The 12,951-nt window shown below is 42.6% G+C and overlaps 1 protein-coding gene across 3 annotated transcripts in view; it reads right to left on the bottom strand.

The window, feature by feature from the left end:
- Positions 1-12,951, bottom strand: part of LOC142195221 (ras GTPase-activating protein 4-like) — a 119,672-nt gene that overhangs the window by 57,577 nt on the left and 49,144 nt on the right. For all 3 annotated transcript variants that reach the window (XR_012715076.1, XM_075264815.1, XM_075264814.1), the window contains 3 exons: positions 12,538-12,594; positions 5,967-6,080; positions 3,309-3,370 (listed from right to left, as the gene is read on the bottom strand). Coding sequence is in view for 2 of the 3 variants with exons in the window: in XM_075264815.1 (XP_075120916.1) it covers positions 3,309-3,370; positions 5,967-6,080; positions 12,538-12,594 (233 nt within the window). In the remaining variant the exon portion in view is untranslated. The remainder of the gene's footprint in view (positions 1-3,308; positions 3,371-5,966; positions 6,081-12,537; positions 12,595-12,951) is intronic.

Below are 12,951 nucleotides of genomic sequence, written 5' to 3'. Positions count from 1 at the left end.
ATAAAAATGAATGAGATCTGCTTTGTACGCACTCATTCTGAACGTGTTTTAAGTTCATAATGAGCTGAGCGTATACTCAGTGTGAATGCACCCTTACAATACAAGAACTTTCTGTCTATTGTAACTTGAGTTTTTATATATATATTGTTTTCATGACATTTTAAGCTTAAAACATACCAGAGTCACCATGTTACTAAAGACAGTAAGGCTAAGGCCCCACATAATGAGCCACAGCCAAAAAGCGATGTGGAAAAACCTTGGTAGAAACGCATCAAGTTTTTTCCTGCAGCGTTTTTCTCAGAAAGTCTGCAGAGTTTTCTTCTGTGGGCTGTCTCTTCAGTTATATCTATATGGAAAATGCCAGCATTTGGGGGATAAAAATGCTCACTATGTCCCTGGATAAATCCCTATAGGGAAACTGCTGTTTCCGTAGGTATAATTGACATGTTGAAATTTCCAAAATTGCAAGGGTTTTAGGAATCGCAGCATTTCCGCTGTGCATATTTTTCTGCAATGCGTGGTTGGTATTTGCTAGAATCCCATCCACTTTGCAGTGACTGTAAAATGCTGTGGTTTTTACTGCGGTGTTTATGCCACCTGGACTGTGGCCTAAATGTCTGGCAAGTCAATGTTTAGGTCTGCAAGCATGTTTAAAAATTGCAAACTCTGCAGCTATATAGAGAATGTGCAGCTGCAGGAGGGGCTATAGGAGACAGCTCAACTCTCTATAGAATAGGCAGAGACTGTTTATTACTTGAATTGGATAAAATGATTTTTTTTATGTCCAGTTACAACTGCTATTTCTTATAAGGAAAAATATATCTTTATACTGTATTAGCCAGTGGATATGAAATATAAAAATTGGTAGTCTTCAGTAGGTAATACCTTTTTAATGGCTAACAAAAATGATGACAACAGATTGCAAGCTTTCGAGACTACTCGGGTCTCTTTATCAGGCACAATTTCTGAAGGCAAACATATTTATACACAAAAGTACACAGGAATAAAGTGTTCGGTGCGACAGGTGATGGAAAGCAGTACACACACAAATAAACAGATATGTTAAAAAACTAATTATCAGTTCAAAAGACGGCCCTCAGAGGCACCAGAAATGCCACATTTACCCTTGTATGCCCCATCCCATTTGTTTTTCGTTCATGTGTTCATACTTTGATATGCTTTCTGGGACCTGACATTAAGGTAAAAATACCTTACAGACTCGAATGAGGACGTAAGACTGTTTCAATATAAAAACGGCGGAAACCTGATGGGCACCCGGTGGATCCCATTGTAGTATATGGGATCCGCAGATGTTTGCAGGTAACTGGTGGACCCAAACAACGGAAATCCCAGCCAAGTTTGAACCTAGCCATAGACATTAAAAGCTTTTATTAAACTGTTCACCTGAGTCTGTAATAATGAACACAGATTGAAACTAAGTATCCTTACTGTTATATGGTCATAAAGTAATTAACCAAGGCAAAACACACAAGAAACCCGATTATGTCCGCTTACTTGCATATGCCCTCACATTATTAACCTGTTACTCCTTTTTACCAGTCTATCACTTTGCACCTTTGTCAGATTTGCACTGTCTCCGGGCAACTGACTGCTTCTGTCTGAGCCGTATCTTGCTAATTGTAGAGAAGAAATAAATGTCATGTAGAAATACAATAGTCACTTCCTATATGAATCATGTTCCCTACCTCTTCTTGAGAAAAGAAAAGAAAACAGAAACACGAACAATGTTTGAAATAGTATCAAAATGAAGACTATAGCTCTATGTGATGATTCATAACTCCCCACATATGAAGCGAAAAACAGATTTCATTCCCCTCACATTTAGTTATTCATTAACTACGAGGTTCTTATTATTACACAAATGTGTAGATGTCTAACTTGTATAACAAGCAGAGAAGTAGAATACAGTGCAAATTAAGTAGGACTTGCAGGTAAATGGTATTTTATCCTGTCGTTTTTGTGTCCAGATTTGGCTAAAATAAGATTATACTATTAACCCCTTAATGACGCATAGCAGTTTGTTAATGCTCAGCGACTTTTTTCATATTTTCCCTCCCCGTCTTCCAAAATTCTTTTTTTTTTTAATCTATCTTTCGACACAATGGTACAGTGCTGAGTGTTAAGGGGTTAAAGTTTTTCACACTTTTTATCTTTTAGTATAAAAATGAATATCGTTCCCCCAAAATCATTCCAATATTATTACTTTGTAAATAGGGCTTTACAGAGTTTTCAATGAAACAAACAACTTTGTACTGAAAGGTAAAGGTCTCTGCATTTGGTATTTTTGAACAATTAATGTTCCTTATTTATATTGCACAGGATCTATTTTATAGTGACCGTGCAATGTTATTACAGCCTGTCCTAATATCACGTCTGCTATAAAACAGATACTGTGTGATATAAATAGTGAGGGAACCCCAGACAGTGGCCTCCATACAGTATTATATGCTCCATAGTAGACCCCCCCACACAATATTATATGCTCCATAGTAGGCCCGACACACAGTATTATATGCTCCACAGTAAGCCACCACACAGTTTTATATACTCCACTGTTGGTCCCCACACAGTTTTATATGTGCCACAATAGGCCCCCAAACAGTATTATATACTCAACAGTAGCTCCCTCCCACAGTATTATATGCTCCACAGTAAGTTCTCATGCAGTATACTCCACAGTAGCCCCCTCCCAGTATTATATATACTCCACAGTGGGTCCCCACACAGTATTATATACTCCACAGTAGGCCCCCACACAGTATTATCTGCTAGTATGCAGTCCTATGAAGAGCGTCATCCTTCTTCTTCTGACTATAGGTGCTGATGACTTAAGTCATCGTGCTTGCGTCGGGTTAGAGGTCACACTCTGCAGTCAGTGTAGGCTGTGGTCATGTGAACCCACCACCTACACTGACAGCTTTTAGCTGTATGCTCATTTGCTGGAATGATTTTTGGGAACCATATCTCTCTTGCAAACCCTCTGAAGTACCACTGCAAATCAGTACAATAGAAACCATTGAGAATTGACCCAATTTTGAAAACTAGATCTCTCATGCAAAAATGTAGCAATGACCACAACGTTTTACAGTACCAGCAAAGTGTATGGGATTCTAACGCAGCGGAAAATTTGCAATGCGTTTCTGCTACAGTTTTTCTCAAAGTACTTTTTCGCTGCAGTCCACTGCATGGGGCTTTAGCCTAAGTTTGTTTAGAATAGCCTATAAATAAACCAATACAATTCTGGTTCAACAATTGCTTTTTACAAACATAAAATATGTACAACGTACCTTTTGGATATTCAGTCAAAACATTACGGGTTAAACAGACCTTTCCAATGACGTCATCACGGCTAAAATAAGAAAAAAAAATTATTTGCTTGAGAATGAAGTAAACACTGTTTTATTATAATTTAGCCTTTAATAAAATGAGCACTAGAGTTGTGGATCACTTCACTGTGACACAGAACTTTATTCAGAATCTGTGGAGTCATTTTATTGCATTATATACATATAGTGCCATTTTTCAAAGAGCAAAGACAAATCAATATTAGAGAGCATTCAGACTACCGTCGATGTCCGACAGCTAGTGTCCGATGCTAATGTCCGTGCAAAATCTTGTGCGGACATTAGCATCGGACACTAGCTATGTCCGTTACATTTTGCACTGATTTAAATGGAGATTGGGTGCATTCTTTTACTGTCCGTGGGTGTCCTTAGCTGTCCGTTCACAAAGATGTCCGATTTTTCAAGCGGACAGCAAAAACTTACATGTAGGCTTTTGCTGTCCGATGCTAATGTCCGCGCAAAATCATGATTTTTCTGATTTTTCAAGCGGACACTAGCTGACAGACACCGACGGTAGTGTGAACACTCCCTTAATATACACAGCTATTAGTCTGAAATATGTCTCCTTTAGGGTGATACGTTCATTCACAACACTGGTTAGTCCAGAATGCAAAAATAACCTAATAAAATATATCTTATGTTCCTTCATGAAAGGGGTTGTATAACGGTCAGTGCACACAGAGTTGTTTGGCGCCGATTTTGACGCTGAATCCACGTCAAAATAAGCCTCCAAAAAAGCCTCCCAATAGAGTTCTATTGGGAGGCTTTTATTGGAGGCTAGAGATGAACAAACATTAAAATGTCCAAGGTTTGAAATCCGATTCGAACAGCCGCACACTGTTCGGCTGTTCGTACGGATTTCGAACCCTGTTATAGTCTATGGGGGGAAATGCTCGTTTCAGGGGTAGGCAAAATTCGATACAATTATACTTACCAAGTCCACGAGTGACGGTCGGGCTGGATTCCCCTTGAAGTCTTCTCCCAGCGCAGCGCCCCCGCGACGTCTTCCGGCTGGAATTCACTCTGCCTGGCCCGACGCCTGAGCAGAGCTGACTGCGCATGCGAGGGCATGCCTGCGCATGCGCAGTCGGCTCTGCCTAGGCCGGATGCCTAGGCAGAGTGAATTCCACCCGGAAGAAGACGCGAGGATGCAGCGTGGAGAAGACTTCGGAAAGGTAAGAGAAGAACCAGCGTTGATTGTCAGAATGTATAGCAACCTTAAACTTCGAACAGCTAGTGGTGTTCGATCAAGTACGAGTATTTTGAATACCGTAGTATTCAATCGAACACCTACTCGATCGAACACTACTCACTCATCTCTATTGGAGGCTGATTTTGAAGCGGATTCAGCGTGTGCGTGGACTCTGTGTGCACTGACCCTTAGATTTAAAAAAACATGTCTGTTGTCTTCCACAAACAACGCCACACCTGTCCATAGGTCTTGTGTAATACTGCAGCTAAGCCCCATTCACTTTAAAGTTAAGGTCCCAAGTAGCATGCCGCAACCAAAAGATGCAATGGAATAAGCTTCAGTGGAAACGCATTGAGATTATTCCTACAGCGCTTTTCACAGAAAGTCTGCAAACTTTTCCTCTGCGGACTTTCTGCTTCCATTATATGGAAACCACCAGCGTAAGTATAACTGATATGCTGTGATTTGCAAAAACCTGAGAGTTTCCACTGCAGATTACTTTCTGCAATGTGTGGATGGGGTTAGCTAGAATGCAGGGACTGTAAAAACACTGCAGCAAAATCGTGGTGCTTAAACTATGTGGGGCCATTGCGGTTTTGGAAATCGCAGCATGTCAATTATACCTACAAAAATGCTGCTGGTTTCCCTCTAGGTATAATGAAAGAAGAAAGTCTGCATAGGAAACCTCTGTGAACTTTCTGTGAAAAGCCTTGAGGGAAAAAAGTTGAGGTTTTGCCACATGGAAGGTGGATTTTGAAGTGAATTTCACTTTTGCAAAGAGTAAAATGTGGTGTGAAAATTAGGGTCTATTCACACGGAGTAAACGCGCGCTCATTTTGGCAAAATACATGTGTAAAGAATACACGTGTAAAAATAAGACTCCCATTGACTTCAATGACATTTTTTACACGTGTAAAAAAAGCGACAAAAAACGTGACATTTTGCCAAAATGAGCGCGCTTTTACTCCGTGTGAATGGACCCTTAGGCTGAAGCCCCACGTAGCAGGCTGCAGAGAAAAATTGCTGCGGGAAAAAACAGTGGAGCAACAATTATAACTATAAGGACATGCTGTGATTTCTAAAAATGAAACAGTTTTGTAAATTGCAGTATTTCTGCTGTGTATATTTTTCTGCAATGTGTTGATGGGATTCTCTAGACTCCCATCCACTTTGCCAGTACTGTAAAACAGTGCGGTTTTTGCCGCGTCCAAACCATGGCATTTGCATGGCATGGGAGCCTGGCCTAAATTTTACAGCAGAATTGGCATGTTGCAGGTTAGAAAATAAACAGCAACCACCTAATTCCACATAGATTTTTGTGCTACACGTGGTTGGGCCTTTTATTGGGGAATATGGACTAAAATTCTGCATTAACTCCACAAAATAGAATCTTCCATTGTGCATGTTACCTGAGTGCGTCTTCATCCATAACATAGAAGGATACAGAATGAAAATTATGTGGCAGGTGAACCTTGTACTCTTCTCCCCAAAATGGTGAGAGGGTTTTCCAAACAGTTGCTGTCCTGAAAGAAAGAAAAAAAAAGGAAAAAATCTGCAAAGTAAGTCTCTTGAATATGCTTTGACAGTACAAATAAGAGGAATATACATGTCACCATACCATGTGATAGTCCGTTAGGTCACTTGTGACATCAAAATTGTGTTTCAGTCGGGTAAGCTGCTGTGATATCACAAGTGGGTTTTATTTATGGAAATTACTCTCGTATTGGAAATGTATCGTAGGCTGGGGCTCCACAAGATGGACACGCCGCAATTTCCAAAACCAGCGCAGTTTTGGAAATCACAGCATGTCAATTATACATACGGAAACGCCGGCAGTTTCCCCATAGGTATAATTGTAACAGAAAGTCTGCGGAGAAGAACTCCGCAAACTCTCTGTTTAAAGCACTACAGGAAGAACCGCAATGCGTTGCCGCCCCGGTTTTTCCTGCAGCACTTTATTGCTGTGGGACATACCAGGACCTTAGCCTTAGGCCAGGGCCCCACATGGTGTAAACACTGCGGTTTGATTTTACAGTCCTTGCAAAGCAAAACCCTTATTGTACCTATCCGGAAAACATTGGCATTTCCATAGGTATGTTCAGGCTCGGACTGGCCCGCCGGGTAACCGGGGAATCCTCCGGTGGGCCCCCGAGCCCTGACTGAAAGTTTTGATTTTACCAATGCAGATGAATTGGTCAGGGCCCGATCGGGATGGCCAGAGGCCCCAACCGGGCACCTGGCCAATGCATCTGCCTCCACACACAGGGGCCCCCATTAGCTGATGCTGAAGCTGTACACATCGGAGGACAACATGTGTATCTTCTGCAGCATCAGCTAATGGCCTCTCCCTTCACTTACCTGCAGCTACTATGCTGCTCTCCTGTGAGGTCTCCGTCTCCCCTGCTGCCCGCACGCACTTCCTCCCCCTCCCCCCTCCTCCTCACACTGAGTCCTCTTACATCGCAGCGTGTGGGGAAGACAGGAGTCGTCTGCTGCAATGATGAGTAAATTCTTTTTGTAAAATCTGTATGTTTAATATGTATGTATGTGTACATTTGTGTAAAGTATGTGTCTTGTATACTGTGTGAGTACTGTATGTTTGTATACAGGTATGTGTGAGTATATACAGTATGCTATAATATGTATGTATATATGTGTGTGTATATATAGTATTCATACAAGTATATATATGACCTATATATGGTATATGAATGTATATGTGCTATAGTATTGTATATGTGTGCGTATATATTGTATATGTATAAGGCCTGGTTCACATCTGCGTTCGGTGATCTGTTTGGGGAGTCTGCATGGGAACCCCCTCCCCCTTCCCCCCGAACGGATTACCAAACACATTAGCAAACGGTGTGCAGTGAAAGTACGCGGACCCCATAGACTATAATGGGGTCCGTGTGCTTTCCACGCGGTGTCCACACGAGTCATGTGGACAGGAAAGTAGATTGTGAAGTACTTTTCTGTCCACATGTTCTATGCGGACACCGCACAGAAAGCACATGGACCCCATTATAGTCTATGTGTGCTTTCACTGCACACCGCTTGCTAATGCGTTCGGTAGTCTGTTTGGGAGGGTCCCCATGCGGACTCCCCGAATGGATTACTGAACGCAGTGAGTGCAATCCCATCCACACAATGCAGAAAAACACACACGGCGGACACACTGCAATTTCCAAAACTGTTGCGGTTTTGGAAATTGCAGCATGTCACTTATATTTATAGAAACACCTGCAGTTTCCCTATAGGTATATGGCTAAGTTCACACGGGGTTTTTTGGTCCGGAACCTGAGGCACTGCACCGGCCTCCAGTCACGCACTCTGCTCCAGATTAGGCCCAATAAATGGGCCTAGATGGGAGAAGGGAGTGTCTTCAGGCTGAATCGCGAGGCGAAACGACCTGAAGAATGAGCACCTCGCTTTTTTTTCCGGGACCTGGAACAAACCGGCTCCCGGAAAAAAAAAGAACTGACCGGCTCCCATTGATTTCAATGGGAGCCGTCTTTTTGGTCAGGATTTTGAGGCAGATACGGCCTCAAAATCCTGACCAAAAATCCCCGCGTGAACTTACCCTAAAGGAAACAAAGTCCTCAGAGGAGTTTCTGCAGTAAGCGCTGCAGGAAAAACTGATGTGTTGCTGCTGGGGTTTTTCCTGCAGCGCTTTTTGCTTTGTCTTGCTACATGGGGCTTTAGGCTGACGCTAGGTTCACACTAGCGTTCGGCAGTCCGTTCTCAGCTTTCCGTCTTCTGCATGTAGAAGACGGAAAGCTGTCAGACCAGGTGCGGCGGTGAGTGTTTTATGCTCTCCGCCGCAAAACCGTTTTTTTTTTTAATCGGACACAGAGTACTGCATGTTCGACTCTGTGTCCGATTTAAAAAAAACGGTTTCATGGCGGAGAGCATAAAACACTCACAGCCGGACATCTTTCTCACCCATTCAAATGAAAGGGTATGAAAGAGTCCTGCAGGTTTCCGTCTCCTGCCTCTGTTTTGTGCAGGAAATGGAAACCTGCATAACGGAGACCAGGTGCAGATGTGAACGAGCCCTAAGGCTGAGTTCACACGGAGTTATTTGGTCAGGAATCCACCTCAAAATCAGCCTGCAAAAAAGCCTCCCAATAGAACCAAATTCCTGACCAGAAAACTCTGTGTGAACTCAGCCTTAGGCTGCATTCACACAGGATAACGCCAGGCGTCATTTGTATGTAATTTGTGTGTCTTTTACGGCCGTCATAAAACGTTTACATAGAGTTCTATAGGAAAAGACGGCCGTCATTTACGGCCGTCATTTACGGCCGTCATTGTAATGACGGCCGTAAATGACGGCAGTAAATTACGGCCGTCTTTTCCTATAGAACTCTATGTAAACGTTTTATGACGGCCGTAAAAGACACACAAATTACACACAAATGACGCCTGGCGTTACTCTGTGTGAATGCAGCCTTATAGTATGATGCTCAGTCTATTGAGATAATAAGGATGAGGCCCAACAGCAAGACGCAGCTAAAAAAAATGTTAGTAATGTTAGTAGCTTGAACTCAATTCGCTGGGCTATAGGTAGCCAGTGGAGGGACTGGCAGAGGGGAGCAGCTGATGAAGATCGGGGGGTGAGGTGGATTAAGCGAGCAGCGCAGTTTAGGGTGGACTGAAGGGGGGCGAGGGTGTTAGCTGGGAGTCCATGGAGAAGGGTGTTGCAGTAGTCTAGGCGGGAGATTATGAGGGCCTGGACGAGCATCTTGGTAGTTTCCTGGGTGAGGTAGGGGCGAATTCGGTGGATGTTCTTGAGCTGGAGGCGGCAGGAGGTGTTGAGGGCTTGAATGTGTAGCTTGAAGGATAGTTCAGAGTCCAGGGTTACTCCAAGGCATTGGGCCTGTGGGACAGGGGTAATTGTGGTTCCATTAACTTTGATAGATGGGTCAGGTGGTGGGGCCATACAGGATGGGCTGAAGATGATAAACTCTGTTTTCTCCATGTTGAGTTTGAGAAAGCGGGAGGAGAGGAAGGAGGCTACGGCTGCTAAACAATCTGGAATTCTGGCCAGCAGGGAGGTAATGTCTGGTCCAGAGATGTAGATTTGGGTGTGATCGGCATAGCAGTGGTACTGAAAGCCGTGAGATTCAATGAGTTGGCCCAGGCCAAGGGTGTAGATGGAGAACAGGAGGGGTCCTAGGACGGAGCCCTGGGGGACACCTACAGAGAGAGGGCGAGGTGAGGAGGTGGTGTGCGAGTGGGAGACGCTGAATGTGCGGTCGGTGAGGTATGAGGAGATCCAGGAATGGGCCAGGTCTGAGATACCAAGGGATGAGAGAATTTCTAACAGGAGGGAGTGGTCAACTGTATCAAAGGCAGAGGAGAGGTCGAGGAGGACAGAGTAATGGCGCTTGGCTTTGGCGGTTAGCAGGTCATTAGTGACTTTTGTTAGGGCAGTTTCAGTGGAGTGCTGGGGTCTGAAGCCTGACTGAAGTCTGTCAAAGAGCAGGTTGGATGAGAAATAGGAGGAGAGTTCGGAGTGGACATGCTGCTCAAGAAGTTTTGAGGCGTACGGGAGCAGAGAGATGGGACGATAGTTGGCAGGAGAGGACGGGTCAAGGGATGGTTTCTTAAGTATAGGAGTGAGAGTGGCATGTTTGAAGGCTGAGGGGAAGGATCCATTGGTTAGGGATAGATTGAAGAGATGGGTTAGGGCTGGAGTAATGACTTCAGCGAGTTTGGGGATGAAATGTGACTGAATCGGGTCGAGCACGCAGGAGGTGAGGTGGGATTTGGAGATTGGGTATGTTTGACATGCTGCGATTTTTCCAAAACACAAGCGTTTTTAAAATGCAGCTTTTCCACTGCAGATTTTTCTGCAATGAGTGGATGGGATTAGCCAGAATCCCATCCACTTTATAGGTACTGCAAAGCCCCATATTGCCAAAACGCAATGTTTTTTTTTGTACAGTGTGGTTTTGTTTTTTGTTTTTTTTTTAGACAAAGTCAGAAGTAGCTTGAAAAGCAATGAGAAATGCAAAAGAAGCTCTTATTAGTTCTGTTTAATTCACTCCTGACCTTGGCTCAGAAAAGTTTTTGCAGCATGGGGCTTTAGCCTTAGGCCCTACATTTTGAAAACACAACATTTTTGGCTGCTGCAGAAATGCATCTGAAAAAGCGCTGCAATTTACAGTTCCAGCAAAGCAAATGAGATTTTATGTAATCTCTTGCATCACACATTCGAAACGTCATATTCTGTCATCATTATGAGTTAGCCATTAAAAAAGGTATCACCTACTGAAGACTTGCAAGTTTTTTGTTTTTTTATATTTCATAACCACTGGCTAACACGGTACAAAAACAAACATTTTCCTTATCACACATTGTGGAAAAGAAGAGGTTTTCAAATTCAGAGCATGTTAATGCATGGATCACAAGCAGTTTCCCTTTTAGTTTTATTAGGTGATGGATAAACACAGAGAAAATGTAGCCTTAGGATAATTCAGATCATATGACATGTCTGTTGTAAATAGTTGCAACATGAAATAATGATTTTGGTGAATACGTACTTATAATCAGCTGGATATTACTATTCCCATTGGTCCAGTGTGCTAACAGTCTGACACTGTTAGCACTGATTGTCCTAGCGCAGTGTGAAGCTGTGCTAGGACACCCCCGCCCACCCACTCACCTGTGTAACATTTACTTTTTATGTAGATTGTGAACCCAATGTAGGGATCACAATGTACTTTTTTTTTTCCTATCAGTATGTCTTTGTAGAATGGGAGGAAATCAACACAAACATGGGGAGAACATACAAACTCCTTGCATATGTTGTTCCTGGTGGGATTTGAACCCAGGACTCCAGCACTGCAAGGCTGCAATGCTAACAGTGAGCCACTATGTTGCCCCAACTGGTAACAACTACTTGTCAAGTTATTCATAGAGGAACAATAAAGCAACAATGCAATGAGGAGTTGTAAGAAAAGATGCTCCAGAATTTCTATATTATAGGGAATCCAATTATTTATTACAACTGAAGAGATAGGTAGCAGGCAAGTCGTCTTCAAGTTATTTAAACTGCTGTGACAATACAAGTTAAAAGGGTTGTGCAAGTTTAAATTTTATTTTTAAATTACACTATAAAAGGTGAAGGAAATAAAAAAAAACAAAACATATTCACTTTTCTCCAGTGCTCCGATGTCCTCCCTGTCCATCCAGTCCTGCTGCTCCTCATCGCACTGACATCCTGTGTCCCTTCTGCTGAAGCTGCTGATAGTTAGCAGGGATTTCCACCAGAAGACAACAGAGTGGCAGGACCGGACAGCACTGGGATGCACCAGAGCACTGGGGAAAAGTATGATTTTTAAAAAATAAAATTTGAACCTGGACAATCCCTTTAAGTAAGCTGCTGTGACATCACAAGAGGATTTGACAGCCTGAGGTGTGACATCACAAGGAGGTGCAGTCAGGCTGCAGTGAAATCACAACACACCCTGTTCTGACATCACAAGGGAATTTCAGTCAGGATAGCAGCTGTGACATCACAAGTGGATTTTAGTCAATTAAAAAACCGTGACAGGAGGATTTCAATGAGGTAACTGAGTGTGACATCACAATGGGGTTTTAGTCATGTATACAGCATCAGTCTCAAAGGGCAGAAATAACACAAAACATTTTTAGGTGACTTTTTTTTTATTTTTTATGATTTGTGAGATTATAGCATCTATATATAACTTTTGTGTTATGTTCCTAATGGCACTCATATAAACGGTTTCTGTTTTATTAATCCCAAGTGGACACAAGCAGGGGAGTTGGAAACTCTTGTTATACTATGAACAATATACTTTTATAGCAGCAGCCAAATGTTAGGATTGGACGGCAGCCACTAACATTGTCTGGGGCATTTAGCAAATGTCAAATATGAAGTCTCATTAGATACATTTCTAAATACAAAAACACTAGAGCAGCAGAAGGAGAATCTGAAGAGTGCTTTACCTGACAATCGTCTCATCATCAATCTTCACAATGCAGTATGGATCACTGCTGCCAGTTCTAAAAACACAAGACAGCCAGTCAGAAACTGTTCCTGAATACACATGACAAAATGTACACCACACACACAACCTGCACAGCAACAACTCTGTACAACTACTATATTTTTAAAATAAAATATTTCATTTTATTACACTTTATATTTACAACTTATAATTGCCTACCCTTAATGAATAGGCTTAAAAATGGTTAGAAAAACTGATCTACATGAGTGCTGTTGCACGGTGTACATGCAGCACAGTACCAGGCCTGGGCCACCAGTGCTAAGAGAAAGCAGTAATTGATTATGGGCTTTCCCTTATTATTGGCCCTATGGTAACCTGCACAATCGTTCATCTAGAACTGCGGAAAAGCTGC

This window comes from Leptodactylus fuscus, chromosome 2 (assembly GCF_031893055.1).
Source record: "Leptodactylus fuscus isolate aLepFus1 chromosome 2, aLepFus1.hap2, whole genome shotgun sequence".
Classification (NCBI taxonomy): Eukaryota; Metazoa; Chordata; class Amphibia; order Anura; family Leptodactylidae; genus Leptodactylus; species Leptodactylus fuscus.
This window is presented reverse-complemented; position numbering and strand designations above follow the sequence as displayed.